This window comes from Melozone crissalis, unplaced genomic scaffold, assembly GCF_028551555.1.
Source record: "Melozone crissalis strain CALT ecotype California unplaced genomic scaffold, PUWL_Pcris_2 ptg000057l_1, whole genome shotgun sequence".
In the NCBI taxonomy this organism is placed as follows: Eukaryota; Metazoa; Chordata; class Aves; order Passeriformes; family Passerellidae; genus Melozone; species Melozone crissalis.
In genome coordinates, this window is record NW_026535835.1 from 5,876,567 (window position 1) to 5,900,753 (window position 24,187).

Sequence of the window (24,187 nt, forward strand, 5' to 3'; positions counted from 1 at the left end):
CCTGCCCACTGATGTGCTGGTTTGGGAGTGAGCAGAGCCCAGGATGTCCCCATCTCCCATGGGATGTGCCCGTTCCCCCAACTCCTCAGGAGCCAGCTGGGGCTGGGCTGGCACAAACCCGAGCTTTGGACAGTGGGAAAAGTGGTGCATCAAAGCAAGCAGCAGTGAAATCATGTTTGGGTTCTCGTTGGAATGTCACAGAGTACCCTGTCATTTTGTTTTAGCAACTTGTCCTTCCAAATGCGCAGTTCGCCTTATGGCATGCCAGCAGTAAAAATGTCACTTACAATAATTACTTTTTGGTGAAAATGCTTGCTGACTTCCTACCTTCAAGCTGTTTTTTACACAGTGGGGAGATAATAAGAAATGACTTTATCCTGACTGCTCAAATGAACACTAAATGGAATTTAGGTTATTATTACTGCAGATAGAGGACTGTGTATTGAAATTTAAATAGTGGATCAGATAAACTACAGAGATTTGTCTCTGAAAATTATAGTGGATCCATTTTTTCAATCCACTTCCCTCTGAAACTTAAGGCAGCTGTTGTCTGCCTGCTGTCTTTGGAATATAATATTTTTCATAATCCTTTTAGAGGGCCCTGAATACCTTCTGTGTTTTGCATGGTCTTCCTTAACTTCACCATGTTCTGTACCTCGTTCCCCATCAGTCCTTTTGCAGTTTATTGGCTGAGCCTGTGTTAGCAGCAAAGGTTGGACAGGTTACTGTCCCTGCAGCTCCAGGAGGACAGGGTGTCTCTGTGGATGGACAGATGTGCTGGGAGGACAGACTGAGAGTGGGCTTGTGCTTTATGCTCACAGATTCAGATGCTCTAGTTCAAATCTCTGGATTTGTTTGCTGTCAGACGTGAGGCAGGTTCTGAGCAAAAGCAGCAAACCTGCAGCTCTCAAAATGAACAGGAGAAGTTGCAGTGGAGGAATCTGTGTGTGCTGGCAGATGTGATGCCTCTGGGACTGGTGAAACCTTATCTGTGTCTCAGCACTGCTCTGTCACTGATGCCTCCTTGGAGGGGTTACAGCAGCGCTGGTGTCACGTCCTGTAGATGTCTCAGATCTTCTGGGGAGCTTGGAGCAGGTGGCACCTGCAGGTCTGTGCATCTGAGATGTCCTGAGCTTCAGAAGGAGCCTCCAGCTGAAGGGTGCTGTGGTTCTGAGCTGTGCTTCACCTGTTGGATGTGTGCTGTGGGCTTGGGAGGAGTTCCTGGACATCACAGAAATGGTGCCCCTTGAGCAGTGCCCTGCAGTTCCAAATGTCCCTGACTCCTGCAGATGCTCAGGAGAGGAGCCTGCACAGCCTGGGAGTCCTCACACCCTGCAGGGGCTCTACCCACGACCATGGCACGGCAGGAGCAGAGGGAGATGCCAGGCTGGGGTTCCTTACACCCTGCAGGGACTCTGCCCATGACCATGGCATGGCAGGAGCAGAGGGAGATGCCAGGCTGGGGTTCCTCACACCCTGCAGGGGCTCTACCCACGACCATGGCACAGCAGGAGCAGAGGGAGATGCCAGGCTGGGGTTCCTCACACCCTGCAGGGGCTCTACCCACGACCATGGCACGGCAGGAGCAGAGGGAGATGCCAGGCTGGGGTTCCTCACACCCTGCAGGGGCTCTACCCACGACCATGGCACGGCAGGAGCAGAGGGAGATGCCAGGCTGGGGTTCCTCACACCCTGCAGGGACTCTGCCCATGACCATGGCATGGCAGGAGCAGAGGGAGATGTCAGTCTGACACTCTGCTGGGGGAAGTTTTTAGCTGATGTGCAGGATATCAGTAGGATAATCAATATGAGGTCCCAGGATCCAGTACTGGGGACCTCACCCCAACATGGGTTGGGAGGTCTTGGAGAAGAATAAGAAAATCTGGAGTTCAGAAAAACCACCTGTGATCAATGAACTGAGACAAGAACTCTGATTTCAGACTCGCTCACATTTTCCAAAACACTGTCATGTGTCATGGCAGATGCTGTGGGGAAGGTGCAGGGGATGGATGGGACCAGAGCAGCATTTGGATTCATCCATTGTGCCAAGGAATGCAAGACCACAAAAGGTTTTCTGTGTTTGTGTAATTAAGGCAGGGTTGTAAAATACTCAGACCTATTTGCTGAATTGTTTGCAAAGTTAGTTTAGTTTCTTACCAGATAGCTGCTAAGGGGTGGTGAGGGAAAGGGCAGGCTGTGATGATGGTTTGGGGTTTTGTTGCAGTTAGATTGCCATTCAAGTAGCAATTTTATATATATTTTAATAGAAATATTTTTAATATATATATATACAGAGAGAAAATGGTGTTTTAAAAGAAAACAGGAGATATTTATGTAATGTTGGCTTTGTTTCCACTCATTTATACATCTTCCTTTTAGACTGTGCATCCCTCTCTGGTATAGTGGGAAAAAACAGAAGGGAGGAATTTCCTGATTTAAGATAAGTCCTGTGTGCTCTCCCAGGAGTGCCATGTCCCCCAGCAGGGCTGTCTGTGCTGGCAAACTGAATCAGGTGTATTTGTCTTTCTGGAGAGGCATTTGCCTCCAAAGTCTGGCAGCTCCCCTTCAGTGCAGGGGCTCTCTCTGAGCTCTGTTATCAGCTCTGAAATAGCCAGTTTTGCTCTTTGGTTATCTTCATGTCCTGACCATGAATGGGGCAATTCCACTTGCCAGACATTTCAGCTTGCTGCCCCATTTCTGCAGACATCACTTGATTTGCATTTTTGATTATTATTTTCCATGCTGCATATATGAATGTGCTCCTTAAAATCACTTGGAAGGGTTTAACTTCCCTGTACCCCAGACAGTATTTTCAATTAATAATGTAAAAAGTGCTGGTAGAACCTTTGCCCTTTCATGGCTTAGTTTTACTTACATCTTCAAAAGTTTGGATGATTTAAGTGTATTTCTGCTGTCTTTGCATCTTTAATGGAAATTTGTCAACACCAGCCTGTGATTGTGCATGGGGTTTTTTATCATTTAAAACCATGGGGTTTTTTATCATTTAAAATGTCATGTTAAGTTGTGTCTTCATCACATGCAGGTTCTGATGGTCACCATCTTCCCACAAAGTCATTTTTGGGGATGCCCTGTTTCCCCCAGCCTCTCTAAAGCTCAGGGCACCACTGATGTCTCTGGCTACTGAAACTTAAAAATTTCCCAGGTTCTGCAATGACCTTGTCACTGGTGATGCTCTTGATCTCTCCAGCTCTTCCATCACTTCATTTTTGAAGCTTTGGAGCTTTTACTTCACGTCTTATATTGGATGCAGGCTGTTAGAAAACAAACCCCTTTAGTATAGCAAAGTTTACCTGGAATGTATTGAAATAATTTCATCAATAAATGGTGGCCATGGAGTTTTCAGGTTGTTCTGTCATACAGTTTTATATTTATATGGACAAAATGGTCCTTTCCTCCTTAAACACAAATGTGAAAACATCCAGTGAATATTACTTTTAAGAAACTGGATTGCTTTTAAGTTAGTGTTATTCTTCAGAGCAGTCTGGGGTTAAAAAAGCACAGCAAGTTTTAAAGAAATAAGCTTTCAGTGTATTGTTTTCATTGGAAATGTTCAATTGCTGCTTTGGAAATTTAATGTATATTTTTCAGATATCCTGAATTTGTGTCTTTGTCTTGTGAGGAACTTGAGAGAAATGAATACAGACAAATTATTTCATAAACCATGTGAAATGGCTGTGGATTGACAGTTAAATCTGGAATAGTGAATACAGTCAATTTTCCCCTTTGTTCTGTCAGCAGTCACTTGTACTCTAAATGTCTATTTAATTTTTTTAAGTAGATTAACGGGAAATGTTTGCATTATTTGATTATTGAATTTACTGTCCCAAATAATGGATCTTTTCCTCAAATATTTATGTGATCTTGAAAATGTTTTTCCAGAAGGGAAAAATGCTAAAAATGAATAGGGAACATATTTTGAGTTATTTGTAGTACATGTACATAATGCCTCGCCTGAAATCACTGTACACTTGCCTTTTGGTGGGGAAAAAAAGCAGTTTGTCATCTGTACTGCCTTCCAAAATTAGATTCAGATAATCCCACCTTTTGGAGTAAATGAGCAGCAGATTGGTCTTAAAAATGAAATTCAAGTAAGCTCTTGGTGAGTGATATAAAAAATAAATAAGCTAATATGTGAGCAACAGAGAGCATCTCAGTGATAGATGATAACACAGATTACCTTTGTTGTGTCCATAATTAGGCTGGGCAGGGAAAGGAGAAGGGAGAAGGTGGCATTAGGAAATGCTTTTGTTTAGTCCTGTGTGGTTGGGTTTGGTTTTTGGGGTTTTTTTTATTATTTTGTCCTTTTTTCCCCCCTCTGTGTGTGTGTGGCTCACCGTGCACAGATGAGGAATTGTATAGGAAATTTGCAGCTGCTCCAGTTATTCAGTAGGATTTGTATAAGCTGGCACAAGGGACAAAATTAGAGGGAAGTTGAACGAGTGCTGTGCAGTTTATTAGCTAGGCAGCCATAATTTTGACCTTGCTGTGGGTTAAAGGACACAGACCTGAGAAGAAATATGTTTATCATGTGGGGAATTCATGCCATCCCTGACAGTGTACAGTGAACAAGATGGATGATCTGCCAAATTGGTCCCTCGCATGGGTGAATCAGGGCAAATTTACAGTACAATTCCTCTGCTGCTCCTGATACAGAAATAACATTTCCCAGGGTTTCTCTTCAGTTGTATGATGACCCAGGGTGAGCAGAGAGAAGAAATAGGATTTGTAGGATCCCCTTTACCTTAAAGATTTACATGCACCTCACTTGCTGTCTTCCTCTTTTGCATCTCACATAAAGCACTAAGGAAAAAGTCAGATTTTTAGGTTTGAGTGTGGAATTTCAAGTGAGTGTGTCGGGGAAGCTCTTGAATGCAGCATGGGGAAGGTCCCAGGACCCTGAACAACAAACACCATTATCCTCTGCACTCTGCTCTGTTTGGGCCTGACTTTTCCTTCAGCATTTGGGATGTGTTTCCATGCTGCACAGGCTGCATGCTCTGGAATGATCTGACAATATTCTGGATAACAAATTCAAAAACCAGAGAGGTGATGGGACCTGAGAATCCTCTGTGGTGGCACCACAGGGCTCAGAAAACTCTGGGCTCTGGGCTCCTCCTTGAGCAGCTGGGAGCTCTGTCAGCCTCCTGCAGGCAGCTGGAGCCAAAGCCAGGGATGTGTGAGGATGGAATCCATGCCATAAACCCTGGGTGGGAGGCAGCGAGGAGGAGGAAGCAGCCCCACAGAAATGGGAAAAGCTGTGGATGGAGAATTCACCCGTGCTCCTTATCTCCTGAATGATTCTTGTAAACCACAGTGCCTCTGTGATGTTGCTTTAAAAAAGGTTCAGCCTGTACCCTCAGATGTCTGGAATCTCTGAATAAGCTCAGTCAGTACATTCTGTGAGAGATAAATTTATTGGGGGGAAAACAACATTTTGTACAGAACCTATTGTTGTTGGCAAATTAACAGATTGGGAAAGCTTTTCTTTAAACCAAGTGTCACAATAACAGATTTGGGTGTCTCCTGATCTACTCAATATCTTTATGTTGGATTCTGAAATACTTTAATTAATACAGCATAATTACACACTGTATTTTAATCTTGTTATTTCTGGACAAAGAGAATTGCAGAAATGTGATGTGTGTGATAAGAAACAAAATTAAATCAATAACTCTTTCAAGATAGAGAGTTGTATCAGTTGTAGAAAATCCCTCATTGACAGAACGAAATAGTGGCTGAGTGAGTTTCTTACAAGTCACAGAAGGAAGTTTAAACCAGTCTAGAATGGAAGCTTTAAAACCATCCTTATATAAAAATGTTGTGACAAGCAAAACTGAGATTTCCTGGCCAAGGAAATTGCGTGCAAACTTACAGACTATTGCACTTCAGTTTTTCCTGATTTTTATTTGTATTTGTACATCTTGTCTTTAGAAGAAATCAGAGACGACTCAAGATAAAATTAGAAAATAATTCTTGTTTTTAAAAAGAGGCTTTTTAGTACCCAAGTCATAGCAAATAGCATTTTGCATACTTAGGCATTTCTTTAAGTAGGTAGAATATAAATGAGGAGGAAAGTTAAATATCCTGCAATCAAAACATTACAATTATGCTAAAGTGGGGACTTTTTTCTCTTTTTTTTACTTACAGAAAGTACTCCAAAGACTTCTGCCAGTTGCAGTCCTGCTCCTGAATCTCCCATGAGTTCCAGTGAATCAGTGAAAAGCCTGACTGAGTTGGTACAGCAGCCCTGCCCTGCCATAGAGACGAGTAAGGATGGCAAATCCCAGGAATCCAGTGAGCCACCTGCATCTGAATCCCAATCCACGACCCCTCTGCCACTCTCAGGCCACTCTGCACTCAGCATCCAAGAACTGGTGGCCATGTCCCCTGAGCTGGACACCTATGGCATCACCAAGAGGGTCAAGGAAGTGCTCACGGACAACAATCTTGGTAAATCTCTTTATTCTCATTTCTGGTCCAAAATTATGTGAAAGTGTTCATGTTTTTATTGTTAGCTACACTAGATGTGTTTGACTCTGGCCTAAGCTTTAATTTGATAATAAGATACATAATCTTTTTAAACTGGTGGAAAACTCCATTCAGATTGTCATACTCTGCTTCAAATCCCATCACACCTTGTTGTTCCTGGCTCAGCAGGCAGGTACTGCTCCCACCTCCCAAAGCAGAGTCCAGCAGGCTGTCAGCACCCCCAGAACCCCAGAGCCAGGGAGATCTCCCCTTGGGAAAGGCTTTTTTCCCCACACTTGCAAATTCCAGACCTATTTTGGGTGAGGTAGAGCATGGTTGGAGAGGAAGGGGCACCACAAGCAGGAGCACAATGTTCCTGCAGAGCTGGGAGGGGAAATCCACACTCAGTTGAGGTTTAGATAAGCCTGAGATAAGTGTCCAGGGCCACTCAGTTCTTCTGCTTAGAGATGTGAAAAGCTCAGGCTGCTTTTGCCTGCAGATGGGTTTTTGGCTGTTGCCTTTATTGCCATGACTGTTTGGAATAGTCGCAGGGAATAACCTGATGTTAGTATGGGAAATCCACATTAATTCTGTTACTGTGCCTCTAAATCTCTGATTCTTCATATCTTTAACCTTTGCCCCCCAAGGTTTTGGGGAATGTTTGTGGGATGCTTTGAGGGCTCTGGCAGGAGGGCAGTAAGGCTGTCCCTGTGTTACCTGCTCTGCTTCTGGGTCTGAGCAAGGGATTCATCCCACCTGCATCAGGTGTTCAGGGGAATGCCTGCTGCTCCCCAGAAGTTTCTCTTCTTCACTACAAATAGAACCAAAAGTTTAGATTTAGACTGATGGTGTTACTTATGTGAGCAGAATTTTATCCATATCATCTGAATGTGATGACTGTGAAGGTAAAAACTCTTCTATTTTAGTATGTGAGGAAGCCTCTTTTCATCTAGACACAGAATAATGTGTTATTTCCATAAAATATTTTTAAGGGGGAAAAATACTGGGATGGAGGAGGTCCCAGGTTCTTATTTAACATCATTTGAGGGGAAAAAAAGGAAATGGCCCTGATCACTGACAGACCCTGAGTGAGATTGTGTTCCACTGAGCCCAGCAGAATTCCTTGCCCATGGAATGCTGGGGCAGATGTGGTTGCTTGTTCAGTGGAGATAAGGTAGAGATAAAGCCCCAAATCATGGTAAGGGTTTGCAGATCCAAGCCCCTGGTTTTTGGGCAAAATGCTGTTGAGTGCTGTACCTGCTCTGGTGTTCCAGAGAGGTTTGGAAAAAAAAAGTATTTTTGTTTGCATTTGCTTTGATGCCATTTTTACTTAGTCTTTTTTATTTCCCATGATTTTTTGTTTTCCTACAGTGTGGCTGACAAGCCTAAAAAGCAGCAGAAGAGCCAGGAAATGTGCCCCAAACTCTGCATTAGGTGTGGAACCAGTTTCAATGTCTCCTTTTGTGCCCTCAGTGTGCTGGTGCTCCAGGTTTTCTGGTGCACAGGTTTCTCTGCTTTAGGCCACTGGGCCCTGTGAGCCTGTCACAGGCAGCTGTGGTGGCTGAGGTGTCCCAGTGTCACCAGCCAGGAAAGGCCACAGTTGTTCAGAACAATTCACACTGAGCTGGGTGGGTCTGTCCTCCCCTCAGCAGTCAGGGGAATGGCTCCAAAGGGAAGCAAAGTAGGTTCAGATGAGATGTTAGGAAGGAATTCTTCCCTGTGAGGGTGGGGAGGCCCCAGCACAGGGTGCCCAGAGCAGCTTCCCCATCCCTGGAAGTGCCCAAGGCCAGATTGGACAGGGCTTGGAGCAGCCTGGGACAGTGGAAGGTGTTCCTTTCACCAGGAGCCGGGTGATCTTTAAGGTCCTTTCCAACCCAACCATCCTCTGCAGGTTCTGTGCCTTCAGCACACTGTTCACTGCTGATGTTCTGAGCCCCAAAAGTCAGAATATCCTCAGGGGTTCCCTGCTGGGCTGCAGGAGCTCACAGGGGGAAGCAGATGCGCTCAGCTGTTTGAGGATAGGGCATATGGGGCATTTTGTAGGAAGGGTCAAAACTTTCCATGAAAGATCCATTAGGATCTACATCCGTGGGAATGGACATGAAAGCTGGGGAGGAGTTTTAGGAAAACTGTGCTTACAAATATTGCTGTTATTGCTGGTGCTGTGCTGAATATGGAGCATGTTACACCTGCTCCCTCCCAGGGATGATTTCTGACACCTTCCCCCTTAGCTTGGGAGTCTTTCAGGTGTTTTCTCCTATCCTGCCATATCCTGACATGAAATAAACAACACAAACATCTTTAGCTTTGTTCTTAACACCTAGAGAACACGATGTTACCTCCTTCCACATTTGCATTTTTAATTTTTAGGCTGTAGTTTAAAGGTTCATTTCCTTCAGCAGCACTGCCAGCACTGCTCATTCCCAACCCTTTTGCAAATCTATGCCCATACTCCTGTTCATGTGGCAACACAATAGCAGATTTTTAAAGTGGCTGTGTTATCTTGTTAGTAGCTGGCAGGTTTACAGGGAAATGGATGAGGCCTTGCTGATGTTTTTAAATACAAACAGGGAGTGGGTTACCCCAGCAAGACATGTGATAAAAGACATAAAGATAAAATTGATAAAATTTCCCCTGAATTACCTCTTTTGTCTGATTTTCCTGATATTGAGGGTAGTGGAAAATCACTTATTACTCAGGAACTTGAGTGAATTCTGAATGTAGGAGCTGTTTTCAGGGCTAGTTTTAGAGCTTATTAGCAGAGTGTCATGTTAAGCCCTGTTCTCCTTTCCCCTCTCTGCCTCTCATTATCTCAGCTGCTTCCTCTGAAAGCTTTGCAGACCCACCTGCCCCACACACCTGAGTGGGATGTTCTGCCCTTCTGACTGATCCCATATTCCCTCCTCTCCCCATACAGGCAAAAAAAAACCCACCAGGGCAAAATCTTGGGATGTTTTTAAAGAGAAAGAGGAGGGGGATATTGGAGTTAAGTGCAGGGGATGGGTCTGTAGAGCAGATATTTGCCATGAGCTGTCTGTGTCAGGATCAGGGAAGGCTGTGAAGAGCTGGTGGTGCTTTTGGAGGTGTGGGCTTGTCCTGCAGAGCTGTGGGGTCAGAATCCCCACTCACCCCATTGTCCCTTAGGGATCTGTTGGTTACCACTGGCTGCAAGTGTTGGGATGTGGAGGGAGAATGTTCTGTTGTGTGTTAGTGAGGAAACTCAAAAGCTGCAGATCCCTGAGCCCCAAATCTGGGGGTTATGGAAAGATCTTTGGGTTACCTTGAAATCCCATGGCAGCAGCATTTGTATCTTAAATCCTGGTGACTCAGCTGACTCCAGGCTCTCCTGCAGCAGAAGGTGGTATCAAGGCAGTGCAGCTGAGGGAGAACACTGAAGTGAGGGGGGTTAGAAAATCAGCTCTGTGGTTGGGTTTGAGCTGCACAGGCATTTTCCCCAGTCCTTGATAAGTTAGGCTTTTCCCATATAAAATCATTGTCAGCAATGCACATATGAACACTGTACACTGTCAAGCATTTGCAGATTTTACCCTGCCAGATGACAGCATTTTGTAAGAGAGCTAAAATTAACTATTCTTAATTAGAAATACTGTAGAGATTGTAAAACAAAAATTGTATTGCAAATTCTGATTATCTCTAGTGGGTAAGGCACAGTTAGATCCCCACAGATAGCACAGCACAGAAATTCCATACGTGTTTCTGTGAGGACATTTATATGGCCACTGCTGAAGGGGGAGGTTGCATTGCTCTTGGTTCACTGATTGCTGGAAATGTTTGGATTGCCCTGTTGGAACAAAGCTGTGGCACTGCCCTCCTGCATAAGAGCTAAGTAACCTCACTGCTCTCACGAGCTGCCTGCTTAGCTAGAAGTTCAGTTTATTTTTCCTCTCCTAATTTTATTTTTTGCACACTGTTTCACTGTAAGGTCCCGTTCCCCAAACGTGTCAAGCTCCTCCTTTTATCCCAGGCAGATCCTGAGGATTAAACTAAAGCTCAATATTTACCCTTCTAGTGGGGGGCAGAGCATTTATTCTCCTAAATGTTTCTTCTGGGTTTTTGAAGCAGTTCTGAAGTAAGAACAATTGAGGAATGATCTCGTGTTCTTTGCTGCGTCTCAGCTGAGCGCATTCATGCTCTTCTCAATTTCCCACCAGGTCAGCGTTTGTTTGGGGAGACAATCCTGGGGCTGACCCAAGGCTCTGTCTCAGACCTGCTGGCTCGCCCCAAGCCCTGGCACAAGCTGAGTCTGAAGGGAAGGGAGCCCTTTGTCCGCATGCAGCTGTGGCTCAACGATCCCAACAACGTGGAGAAGCTGATGGATATGAAACGCATGGAGAAAAAAGGTAAAAGAGCAGAGTGCTGACTCACACCTTCCCCTCTTCAGCCTGGCTTTAGAACCCTCCAGAAACAGTGGAGAGGCAGCATTGATCCACTGGTATGAGGCTTATGCAAAAGCACTTCAGCACAGGTTTTTTTGGAGCTTTTATTTGATGCTTGCTCAAGCAGATACGTCTCAAAATAAAAGGAAAGCAAACACACAACTGTGACGGTGTTCACAGGGGTCTGAGGATGAGGGAAGAGATGAGGATCTGACTCCATGTTTCAGAAGGCTTGATTTATTATTTTATTATATATATTATATTAAAACTATACTAAAAGAATAGAAAAAAAGATTTCATCAGAAAGCTAGCTAAGAATAGAATAAAAAAGAATGATAACAAAGGCTTGTGGCTCAGACTCTCTGTCCAAGCTAGCTTACTGTGATTAGCCATTAATTAGAATCAACCTACATGAGTTAATCAAAATTCTACCTGTTGCATTCCACAGCAGCAGATAACCATTGTTTACACTTTGTTCTTGAGGCTTCTCAGCTTCTCAGGAAGAAAAATCTTAAGGAAAAGATTTTTCATAAAAGATGTCTGTGACACACAACAAAAAGCCAACCCCAAACCCTAAATATTCACCAGCTGCTGGGGAATCATTGCTGCTTTCTCCTATAGATTAATTACTGAGGCCCTGGTGTATCACTGATAACTTGCCTTACCAAATGAGAAATGTGGGTTTGGGTTATTAGTTAATAGTGCTGCAGCTGGTCACAGATGTTGGGCTGGAAGAGCTGAGCATTGATTCCTGGGAAAGCTCCTTGCCAGCCCTGCACTGATGGCTGCTGGGAGGAGAGAAAAATGCAGCCTTTATAAAAGGCTATTGCAGAATAATGATATTTGAAGCCTTTATAGGGAGGGTGATTGTGTTAATAAAATAAAATTTGTGTTATGCTCACATAAAACAGGGTCATGGGGATGGACCTGTGAGTGCTCTGAGTTGTTACTGGGTATCTTAGTAGGAAGTACATCCTGCAAATTTATCCAACTCTCCCCATTTTAAATTCATCACTAAAACCCAGTGGTTCTTCAGGGCCCTGTTTTTAGTATGTTCATGTGATTTTACAAGAGAGACTCGTGGGCTGCCATTATCAGCAGTTAACTAATTAATGATATATACATCTCTGGAGCTAGCCCTTAATGATATTAGCACAGACATCATTAATCGTGTACACTGCAAGCTCTGCTGTTGACTGATGTTCTGAAAGCATTTACACATTTGATCGAGAACTTGGTGATTATATTTAAAATTGCAGTGAGGGAGCTTCTGGGAAAATTATAGTCTTGCAGGCTTTTAAGAAGAAATTCAAGTCCTTGTGACAGTAACCAGTATAAAATAAAGCAGTGCAGTATCTTAGCACATGGATGGTCTTCCATGGGGAGTAAAATCCACTTGGGTTTCCCACTTACAACTGTAAACCAAAGGGAATCATGAGGAGTTTTGCTGCATTAGAAACATGGCAGGAATAAAATTGTCAACTAGCTGGATTTTTATAGCCTCACAGAGAATATTGCCCATAATGCAGCAAAATAAAATAAAAATAATTTAAAAGTGGTACTGACAATATCCTTTCAAAACAATTTTCTAAACTGGATTCTTACCAAATATTGCTCACTTATCAAATAGGGAGCAATACATACGGTCTGTAGATGGCATCTGAATAGAGATAAGGCCATAAATCATTGGGACTCTGCTCTGAGCTCCTGAACTGTGCAAGTGCTGTCCTCAGAGCAGTCTAAAGTGAATTCAGCCCTGTATTTTCTACAAAATCCTTTCATGCAGGTAAGGATCCTGTGATTTAACCTTTTAAATTGCTCCAGAGCCACATTAAGAATTTAACTTTCCCTTCAGCTAATGTCAGTAAAAGAACAATGCGACTGGCTCAGCTTCCAGTGAAACATTATTATCAATTATTTCTCTGCCACATTTTATTAAGGGAGTAAATTAATAATTATGATAAAGGTGAACTGCATATCTCTTTTTTTTTTTTTTTTTCTGTTCCGCCAGTCTGAAGTTTGTGCTATAAATGTCCCTTTTAAGAGGTTCTGAAAATTTGCAATGTACACTAACCAGCCTCTTTGGAGGGAGCTGGGGCTTCATGCTCACCAGGCTGAGACATTTGCACACCTTTCCTGCCTTGGAAATGTTCATTCCTCTCATAACCTCGGGGGTGTTGGGCTGCTGGAGCATCACACTCCTCACAGAACAGCACTGCTGTCAGGAGAAAATTGAATTCCCTTTATTTCCCCATTATTTCACTTTTTAATAATCTTGTTCAATACCACATAAGGTAGAAATTATATTAAAAGGGGCTCTGTTTTATCTCAGTGGGCAGCTGTGCACTGGTGTCTGTGGCATCCATAGCTGGGCACACATGGACTGGGGGGAGGAAGGTGGAACTCAGCCTCAGACCCAGATTCAGACCTTTGCCCACATTACAGCTGGGTTTCCTTTTTTTCATCTGTCTCCTGAGGAATGGAGACTGGTCACAGACAAAAATCAAACTTCTCCAAAAATAAAGTGTGTTTGCAACTTGGATGCCCGTTTGAGCCTTGCTGTCACTGCAGATGTGCTGAATGATCTCCTTACATTGTCTGCATGTAGCACATATGTATAAAAATAAAAATGGAAAAGCTTTTAAAAATGTCATCTAAGTTTCCAGTGACCAGCATTGAAGCCAGAAGTCTGAGTGCTAGTTCTGCCTTTGGCCCAGTGGAAGTTTTCCCTGATGGTAGATTGTCCTCCAGAACACAATTGCTCTGACAGAACAGTGGGGCATCCTCCTCTTTATTTGTGTTTTAATGAAATTTGTGCTTTTATATCATTTGTTCCATTCACATGAGAGCATCCCAGCTCAGCCAGTGCACCTTGTGTGATGCCAGAGTGAGGTTACAGGAGCAGAGGAAGGAATGACATTTTTCCCAAGCTCTCACAGCTCCAGATTGTCCTTTGCTGCTTTAGACAGGAGCTTTGCCCTGCCAGAAATCCCATCCTGTGGAGAGCAAAGGGAGATCCAGCCCATCCTGATCCCTGCGTGTCTCCTGCTGGCTCAGTGACCTGGCCAAATTCCAGAAACTCCAGTCAGAGGTGGTCTGAGCCCCTGTCACATCTCCCATGCCAGGTTCTGGTTTGTCTTGGGCCTCCTTGAATCTGCTGCCCATTGCTGAGGTGATGGATGTTGTCCTCCAGCCTCTTGGTTCTGCTGGGCAAGGAAACAAGGGAACTGCCTGCTGTAGTTTGCAGGTCAATGCAAGTTGGAAATAACACCCAGGAAGGAGTTTTGAGATTAAACACCTTATAGGAATATGAGATTATCTTGCTGGAATTATTAATTCCATGGTTGAAGATTGGAACAGTTCCTTGAAGACTGCAAAAATAAGGCCAGTGGGTCACCTTGAAATAATGCAGATTTTATGCAGTTTTACATCTGGTTGGAACAACTTAAATAGGTGGATTTTTAAAGGAGATTTATTTAAAAAAAAAACCACTTTGTTTTTTATGGTTATTTCAAACGTGTGCAGGACTGTATCACGTCAGAGTGATGGATCACGAGCAGCTCACGTTGTGTTCCATATCAGTGATCTTACACAGTAGGCAATCCTCAGGTAATCTGTCATATTCAGGGAAAACAAAATGTGGGCCATGCAGATACCCCCAAAGGTTACAGAGTGTGTTCAGAATTCACTGCCATGATAGCAAAGCCACAGTGCCAAAGGTCCCACTGGAGGCACCATGGAGAGGGCAGGGGCTGGAACCACTGGAGCCAGAAAACCCAGCCAGGCCTGGAGGGAGCCCTGCCAGGAGGCACTGGCTGGGGTTTGAACACTGCAGTTTATTTGATTGCACTGGTTTTTTATTCACTGTGCAGCCTCAGCCTGAAGGCAGAGCTGTGGGGAGAGAAAAATTGAATTTTTGAAGAATTTGGTTGCTGACCAGTGTGACTGGCCCCACAGTGTCCCTGGCTCCAACCAGAGCTCCTGGCTCCTGGAGGTTTAATGCCTCCTGGATTGATGTCAGGCCGGTGTAATCTGCAATTTAATACCCAAGGTTATCAAATTTTAGCTCTTGAATACGTAAACTCTTAAATATCTAGAAGATATTTACCAGCCATTAAATATTTTATTGACAAGATTCATCTATATTTGCTGTTTTCAGCCCCCTCATTAGCAATGCTTGTGCATGATACTGCCAGGTGCAGTAAATCCCACCTCCCCATGCCCAGTGTAAATCAATCAAGTCAGTGACAGCCTTTGCTGGGACTCCTTCCTTGTGGAATTTGCCAGGATAATTCATTCCCAGTCAGGGAGGAAGGTCAGTGGCAGGATCACAGGCTCCTGCCATCAGCCTCACCGAGCCCATCAGTGCAGGGAAAGCTTTCTTAAAAGTGTCTGTGTTTTGGAAGGAGCTCTGTGTAGGGGAGGAGGCTGCTGGGGGTTGGTTTTCTTTCATAACCTGTCACTGCCTCAGCAGAGAGCTGTAGGGAAAGGCAGCAAACGCCTGATGGTTGTTCAGCCATCGCTGGCATCTCCGGGCTGCAGGCGCCATCGTGTGTTGGAGGTGGCTGGGGAAGGCTGGGAGTGCTGCAGCTCCACTGCCACAGTCGTGTTTGCCTTCATGTCAGAGACACCTCCGTGTGCACCTGAAGTGTTTCAACCACCAAACCCCTTTCAGTCAAAACCAGGCACAACTGTCCCAGTCAGGGCCCTGCGTGGGCGTTCGCTCCTCTTGGAGGAGTGAATGTGAAATGAGTCGTGTGAACTGAACCCTGTCATTCGTGTCCCACGTTCATTGTAAAGGCAGGAAACTCTGGCAGGTTTCCAGCTGACTTACCCTCTTTTCTTCTCTTTCTGCCTCCTGCATCCTCCCCTTGTTTGGTCTCTGGTGGCACCCCATCCTTCCCATCCCTGCATCCCCACCTGTGACAGTGTTCGCAGGGGTCCCAGGACAAGGGAGGAGATGGGAATCTTGACTCCGTGTTCAGAAAGCTGATTTATTATTCTATTATATATATTATAGTAAAAGAAAATTATCTATTAAAACCATACTAAAAGAATAGAGAAAGGATTTCATCAGAAGGCTAGCAAGGAATAGAAAAGAAAAGAATGATAATAAAATCTTGTGACTGACCAAAAAGTCCAAGACAGCTGCTTGCTCTGGAAGCTTTGCAGACCCACCTGCCCCACACAACTGAGTGGGATGTTCTGCAGCTTCTGACTGGTCCCATATTCCCTCCTCTCCCCATACAGGCAAAAAAATCCCACCAGGGCAAAATCTTGGGATGTTTTTAAAGAGAAAGAGGAGGGGAATCTTGGAGTTAAGCTGGACTGTGATTGGCCATTAATTAAAAACAACCACATGAGACCAATCAGTGATGCACCTGTTGCATTCCACAGCAGCAGATAATCAATGTTTACATTTTGTTTCTGAGGCCTCTCAGCTTCTCAGGAGAAAAGACCCTAACGAAGGGATTTTTCATAAAATGTGTCTGTGACACCCACCTGCCGTCTCCATGTTTATCCCTCATCTTTCCCTCTCACAGCAGCAAGTTTCCACCCAAGCTAAAAAGACCCTGATAGATAAGAATCCATTGATTCTACATTTGTATTTAGCCCCCTGTGCCTCTCTTTCAGCCTACATGAAGCGGCGGCACAGCTCGGTCAGCGACAGCCAGTCCTGCGAGTCCTCGTCCGCTGGCATCGACTACAGCCAGGGTGCCAGCCCCCAGCCCCAGCACCAGCTCAAGAAGCCCAGGGTGGTGCTGGCACCAGAGGAGAAAGAAGCTCTCAAACGAGCCTACCAGCAAAAGCCATACCCATCACCAAAAACCATTGAGGAACTCGCCACGCAGCTCAACTTGAAAACCAGCACCGTGATCAACTGGTTCCACAATTACAGGTGAGTGGCCTCTGCTCCTCAGGGAGGGCTGGGCTTGGCTTAGCTTTGGCAGGTGCTGCTCTGCCTCAGCAGACTGTGCGGGGTGGCTGTGCAAAACAAGCAGCTCTGACAGCAGGGAGGTTCTCACTAACACAGTGCTAATGCTCCAGACTAATTTTAAGTCATCCCTGAGGAGCAGCTGCACTCACATATTGATGTGAGTGGTGCTTTTAAACAGAAAGTCTGGCTTTTGGGGTGGGCGTGGATGTAGAGATGTCCACTGATGAATATTTATAAAGGCACTGCAGCAGGCCAGGCTGCTCTGTCTGACTCACATGTGCACACGCACAGACACGTGTCAGGTGTGTGGTGGGTGTTGTCCCTGGGTCACTGGGTGGGGGGGACTTAGAAATGTCCTTTATTGGATGCCATCAGAATTGCCCTGCTTTCATTGTGGCATTTTTCTGCATCAGAAGGAAAAAAAGGATTTTCTTTTAGGTCTTGACTCACCGAGCTCTGAAAATAGGCACAGTTTGTGCTGTGGTTTTGGGAAGCTTCATGGAGTCCTGAAGGACACAGAACCAATAACCCTGAAGTCAGATGTGGCCACAGAGAGGGACTTCTTAAAAGGGCCTAGAGTGCTAAGACAAGGGGGAATGGCTTTAAACAGACAGAGAACAGGGATAGATGGGATATTGGGAAGGAATTGTTCCCTGTGAAGATGAGCAAGCCCTGGCTCAGGGTGCCCAGAGCAGCTGGGGCTGCCCCTGGATCCCTGGCAGTGCCCAAGGCCAGGTTGGACAGGGCTTGGAACAGCCTGGGACAGTGGAAGGTGTCCTGCCCATGGCAGGGAGTGGAACAAGGTGAGCTTTTAGGTCCCTTCCAACCCAAACCACTGCAAAATTCTATGATTTATTTCATTAGTATGATTAAATCATTGACTCCCACTGAAACAAAACGTTGGTCTGTTCAGTTCCTCTCTCATTTGAGGAGAAACCTTTTCCACATCTGAGCCCCTGAAGCAGGCTTTGGCCTAGAGACAGTGATAAAAAGAGACAAGGCTGGAATAGCACATAAGAATTTTAGGGATTTGAATAAACATATTATCAACTGTGCTTGGGATTGGAAGTCCTAATTAATGCAGCAGACTTTTCTCCAAGAAATTTGTGCTAATGAATATTGAACAGGTACAGTTAAGCTACCAGATTTAATACTATTCTGCTCCTTCACTTGGAGCCAGTAATGTTCCTAATTAGTCCAGATTGCTAAACTTGTTTGTTTTTAAAAACTGCTAACATTTAAAGGGTAGTTTTTCACTTTAGCCCTTCTCAGTTACCAGAGAAGTTGCTGAAGCAAAAGCAGCAGAGTTTAATGAGCTATCTCAGAAATATTATGCACAATAGTTAAATAATGTTTATAGTAAACAATACAAAATTTTTAAAAAATCAAGTAATCATATTTCCACTGGATTTCACTGCCTTGAATTCAGTACAGATGCAGCCTCTTTTCACTGCTCAGAGTTCTCCAAATGCAGCCCTCTTCCAATTCCCACTTGCAGGCAATTATACACAAGTTGGAGGGATGCCTATGAAAATATGTTCCCTTCGTCCTGACAGCAAAATGTGCTGTTCTCACTTGGGCAGAGGAGCGGGAGCGCTGGTGGCAGGTGTCACCTCCCCCTGGTGGCAGTGTCGCCTCCCCCTGGTGGCAGTGTCGCCTCCCCCTGGTGGCAAGTGTCACCTCCCTCGTTAGCACAGGTCCAGCCTTGCTCCAGCCCCACCTTCCCGGGGAGGAGGTGCTGACAGCTGGACACAAACCCAGCCCTGTGCAATGGGGGCAGCACAAGGCTGAGCTCTGAGGGATCTGCGCCTCTCCCAGATGTGCTGCTGGGACACTCCAGGGCTTTCAGAAGCTGCTTCAAGCCTGTTTGGAGCTCTGTGTGCCCTGAGCACTGAAAAATCAAAACACAAACTTGGTTTTTGTTCCCCTTGACAATAATTTTCTTAGCTGTCATGCATTAATTTCTCTGAAATCATGTGGAGGGTGTTGCAGAAAAGGGACAGGTTCCATGTTCTGTGAGGGGAGCAGGGTCTGACTGTTGTGCTGATCATATGTTACAAGAAATGGGTGGTCTTTATTTCAGTCTTCTCTAGGCCACACTTAACTTTATTTATCTCTTTCATTCTCTCCCTCGGCCTTTTCTTTTCCAAACTGAATTGTTTTTTATACAGAAGCAGTTCCACAACTCTGACCATCTGCTTGTGCTTTAATACTCATTTTTCTGTAGCTTTAGATAAGGGAGGGCACAGATTTGGACAAGTTTGTCTTGCTGTCTCTTGGGAATCCTGCTGTAGTGATGCTTTTCCTTTCAGATTCAGCCCAAATCTCACTTTCCAAAGGTGGTTGCTATAGCAGGATCTACCTTTATATCCACCAGATGGAAAGTCAGCATTAGCATTTATTTCCTACAGCAAAAAGAAACGCTGGAAAAAAATATCCTCAGCAGGCAAAGAAATAATTCACTTCAGAATGTAAATGGGTATAAAGGATTTTGACATGTCTGCAAGCTTCTCCAAGTCTATGGCTTTGCATTCATACCAGTCACAGAGCTCTCAGAATATACAATGAATATCCCTTGCTTTGCACTAGTGAAGCACATACAGGACACATCAGAGGCTCTGATGTCTTAAGAATGGTAGAAAAAAGCAGGAGAGAGGAATTTCTACCCCACTTCACCTGTGGAAACTGGTACATAAACTCAGCATGCCACAGAAATTATACTATAGACACATCAGGAATGAAACCAGACTTTCTAGAATTGTAATCCAGCACTCTTGGACCCTAAATTCTGAGTGTATTTTTCAATGAACTCTACACAGTGCTGGTTTTGATGTTGTGTGAAGGCTTGTCTGGGGAGCTGCAGCAAACACCCAGGAGATCTCTGATGTTTTTTGTTCCCGTGGTGAAATCCAGCAGGGTGTGTGGATGTCAAGGCCAACACCTTCCCAAGAGGAATGCTCTCTGCAATCCTCTAGCTGCTGTCACCAGGTCTTCTTTACCATAAGAATTTAATTACCGTGTTAATCAGGAGCCAGACCAGATTCCAGCAGCAATATATTGGGTGTGAATTCCAGGGATTTCCACAGACAGGGGTTTGATGTTTGCAGGGCTGTGGTCAGATTCTCAGTGAGGTTCAGAACCTGCTGGAGCTGAGGTGTTTTAAATGCCGTGCAGGCACTGAGCTCTCACAGCCTCCTCTCCTGACTTGGGGAATGTTACAGAAGCACCATGTTCTGGATCAATGTCCATGCAGGGAGATTTTAGGCATAAATAGAGCCTGATAATCAATGTTGCAGGATGCCTGCAGTTAATGGTAATAGAAAATTAATGTTAGCACCTGTGGGCTTCTGATAGGTGAGTAATATTCTCCTAGGGAAAATTACAGACCCCCTAAATCCTTCAGAAGTGTGGAGTCAGTGAGTACTGCTGAAATACTCTGTTGCATTTCAAGTAAGTCAATAAGATCAATAGCTTCAAAAGCAGTATTCAGGTGGTGGTCTCCATTTAGCTGAATGTTTTTTCCATTGTGTGCTGTCTTCCACAGCACAGTTAAGGGAAAATAAAAAATCCTTACAGCCATCAGTGCTGGGACAGCGTGTCACTTGTGGTTTGCAGCCCCTTGGCAGTTCTCTGTGGCCAAAACCAAGAGTTTTTTACCTTCACTCTGAAAAATAGTAAGTTCTGGTAAACTCTCCCCAGGCCTGTGGTCCCATCCCTTACCATGGATCATTTGGGCTCCCTCTTGGTTATAAATTAGGAATTAAATGGTGTTCATCACTTCTCCCATGGATGCAACAGGACAGAGAATAGAATAGTCTAGAATAACTCCCTAACCTGCAGAACAGTTTATCTAGAGAGGTATTAGGAAGTTCTAGGCTTAATAATGGAGCTCTGTGCATTGTGTTTGAAGGTATTGCATTTGAAATAAGCAAGCATTGTTTTAACCAAAGGTACTACTGTCAATATGTTTTTGCTTTGTGTGATTGGTCAAAAAACTTATAAAGTGAGTTGTAACATTGAGTTCTTTCTCTGCTGCCTGGGATGTGAGCTGCTGGCATCTTCCCATTGTCATAACCATGTAAAGAGGCTGATGCTGGAAAATCAAACAGCTCAAGGCACGTTCCCAGCAATCCCATCCCGTTGGTGATTTGGGCCATAACAGCCTCGCTGCCTCTTCTGATCTCACCCCCTGTCCCTCTCTCGCAGGTCCCGCATCCGCCGGGAGCTGTTCATCGAGGAGATCCAAGCCGGGAGCCAGAGCCAGGCCGGGTCGAGCGATTCCCCTTCGGCCAGGAGCAGCAGGGCGGCGCACAGCTCCGAGGGGGACAGCTGCGACGGCGTGGACGCGGAGGGCCCTCCCGAGGGGAAGCCGAGCGGCCCGGAGGCGGACGAGTTCAGCAATGCGGCCGCCAAGTCTCAGGGAGGGCCCGCCGAGGCGGCTTTCGAGGCGGGGGAAGAGGCACTGCGAGGAGCCAGGCCCTCGGAGAGAGCGGAGCCCGAGAGCCTGGAGGACACCGACGACGAGGGCCGGCCCAGAGCGGCGCCGCGCCAGAGCTCCCCGCCGGCACCACAGCAGCGCCAGGGAGACGCTCTGGAGACACTGCCAAACTCTGCCACGGAAGGGGATGCCTCTACCTCAGCTGCCTCCACCTCAGTCCTTACGGGGGAGAGCTCCTACAAGTCGAAAGAAAGTTCAGAGAAAATCTCCAGTGTGCCAAGTACGAGCTCGACGCCGGGCGCAGGCTCGCAGAAATCCAACTCTCTGCAGAGCTTGTTCGGCTTCTCGGAGGCGGCGAGCTCCAGGAACACGCGAGACAGCTCCCTGAGGAAAAAGAAAGCGGCCAACTTGAACAACATCATCCATCGCTTGGAGAAGGCCGCCAGTCGGGAAGAGGCCGTCGAGTGGGAGTTTTGAGATTAAACTGGCCCAACTCGGGAGAGCTGGGAAGTCAAACTGGACCTCTACTGGTTTTATTGTGTTCGCACTTAACCGCCCTGCGGGCCACAGGGCAAAAACGCCATAGGCCAAGGTGCATATAGAAATCAAAAAGAAAAAAACACAAAAAAAAAAAAAAGAAAAAAAAGGAGCGTTAAGCCCAATTTATGTTTGTGTTTTCGAGGAAGAAAACTGAAATGTGTAGTCAAGCTTTTTTGTACCCTGAAGTGTTTTTATTATTGCCCTAAGTGATTTCCACAATTTCTGGAATATCTCATACAGCTTTGCCTTGTGCCCTCCTCTTTGGTGTGGGGCTTTAAAAAAATGAAAAACAGGAAAAAAAAAAGCCTAAAAAAAAAAAAATCCTTAAAAAAAAAAAATCAAACCCACATATTAAAAGGGGGCTTTTTATCTGCCATCTAATGGCTACAGAGCGATAATACACTATTATCTTCTTAAACCAGGAAAAAAGGGGAGATTTTTCAAGAAAAAGAAAAAAAAAGAAAGTTTTTTGTAGCTGTTCAGTTGCCACTAAGAGATTGCACAGTCAACCGACTCTAAACACACTAGTTTGGATTCCTACATATTTTCAAGAAAAGAAAAGAATCTTGTTGTTTGAAACTTTGAATTAAAAAAAAAAAACACATTTACTCCACATATTTTTTAACAAAACAAAAAAAAAATCACATCAGGAAAATATCTTAATTTGTGGTAGCTGACTTAGTGTTTTCTTGTAAGTGAAATAGAATATTGACACGTAGTGCACATTGTTTCATAGCTTTAACTGATTCTGGTCTTTTGCAGCCCAGAATTTGTTTAATACACTCCATTTTAGGCCAAATCAGGACAAAAAAAAAAAATCTGAATCTAGGTATTTTATAATCTGCTTTTTAACCTCTAACCACAGAGCACGCTGATCAGACCTCATATCTGGGAGGTTTAGGAGACAACTTAGAAGCAGCATGTACTTGATCATTTCACTTGGTTCGTAGTGTACAGGATTTCCTTTCAGCAAAGACAGATCGCTCCAAAAACGTTGGCCAGTAACATTTCAGCCTGCTACTTGGGGGCCCAGCCCGTATCCCCAACATTCAGCTTACCTGGAATCCTTGGGAATGCATTCACGTGTCCGATTGCTGTCACACACCACTAAGAGGGACTGGAGCTGCCGCAGACCCAGCCCTTTTCCTGCTGTTGGTGGCCATTTACTGACTCTCTTCCCACCACGAGCACTGATTTTAAATATGTTTTAGTTGTGGGAAGCTCCTTTTTTTGTGTGGATAAAGAGTACATGGCAATGACCAGACGGGCTCTCACCGGGGTGGAAGCAGCCCAAGCTCGAAACCAAAACCTTCGTGCTCTCGAGTCCCAGTGCAGCCCGTTCTGCCCTGCAGAAATACAGCCTTTTCCCATTATTTTATGCACAGGTTAGGGCTGATCAAAGTACAAATCCAATTCTAACTTGTCTCTAACTCCTCCTGTTGTCTATATGTATATGCGTGAGCATAGAGGTGCGTGGAAGGATGTGTGTGCGTGGGTGTGTGCGTGCAATTTTATACGTCTGTGTATTTTCTTACGTACTTGTGCACACATAGAGTGCATTACTGCCACCTTTTTTCAATAAGCTGTTTTATCAGTTATGGCTTCTACAAGTTTGCTAATTTAGACTCCTTTATTGCCATATCTTTAAAACTAACAATAGATGATTTCGGAATATATATATATATATAAATATATATATATATAATTTTTTTTTGCTTATTTATAGGTGCTGTATTTTATTATCTGATTGTTAGGAAGGGATGAAAGGGGGCAAATATTCTTTAGAGGGATAGACTGCCGGCAGTATTGGGTATAATTTACAAGATGTAGTTGTCATACTGTATATTATTGATTGAAGACTTTTTTGACCGTATTGTGTATCATTGAACTTTTGTCTTAGGTCAGCATCTTTTTGATGACACTTTAATGGTGCATTCATTACTTCTTAAGTTTAATTAATATTACTTTTCTGATTTTGGGGGAGGGAGGGATGGGGGAGAGGAGTTCCGACTTTAAAGGTATGTTCCCAATATTACACCTCAGTGTGCTTGTATTAATTCATTAGTAGGATTTTTGACTGTAAGATGTGAAACCACATTTCTTGCATGATGTTTTAGAACTTATGTATTTCATTTACAGTCTCTTAACATGCGACAGCAGCACTTAGCGCAAGTTTTCACAAATTTAAGAATCAGTACACTAAAATCCATCCTTCTCATGACTAAGGAAAGAAGGCTCTAGGAGGCTGAAAGGCAGGGATTTATTTCTGATTTTCACTGCTAGCTGTTTCAGGATTCCTCCTTGGGTAACTGGGGACTCGTGGTGCGAAACTGAAGCTGAGGAAGGGAGAGAGAGCAGCTGCCCCTTTCTGTGCTGAGCTGAGGG

The 24,187-nt window shown here is 44.6% G+C and overlaps 1 protein-coding gene across 7 annotated transcripts in view; it reads left to right on the plus strand.

Moving 5' to 3' along the window:
- The window catches only part of CUX1 (cut like homeobox 1), a 273,254-nt gene that overhangs the window by 218,532 nt on the left and 30,535 nt on the right, over positions 1-24,187 (plus strand). For 6 of the 7 annotated variants that reach the window (XM_054287441.1, XM_054287444.1, XM_054287446.1 and 3 more), the window contains 4 exons: positions 6,169-6,471; positions 10,662-10,850; positions 16,521-16,785; positions 21,031-23,724. The exons of the other annotated variant lie outside the window; for it this stretch is intronic. In XM_054287441.1, the coding sequence (XP_054143416.1) occupies positions 6,169-6,471; positions 10,662-10,850; positions 16,521-16,785; positions 21,031-21,739 (1,466 nt within the window). In that variant the 3' untranslated portion in view covers positions 21,740-23,724. Of the gene's footprint in view, positions 1-6,168; positions 6,472-10,661; positions 10,851-16,520; positions 16,786-21,030; positions 23,725-24,187 lie in introns of those variants that run through there. 7 annotated transcript variants of the gene reach the window in all.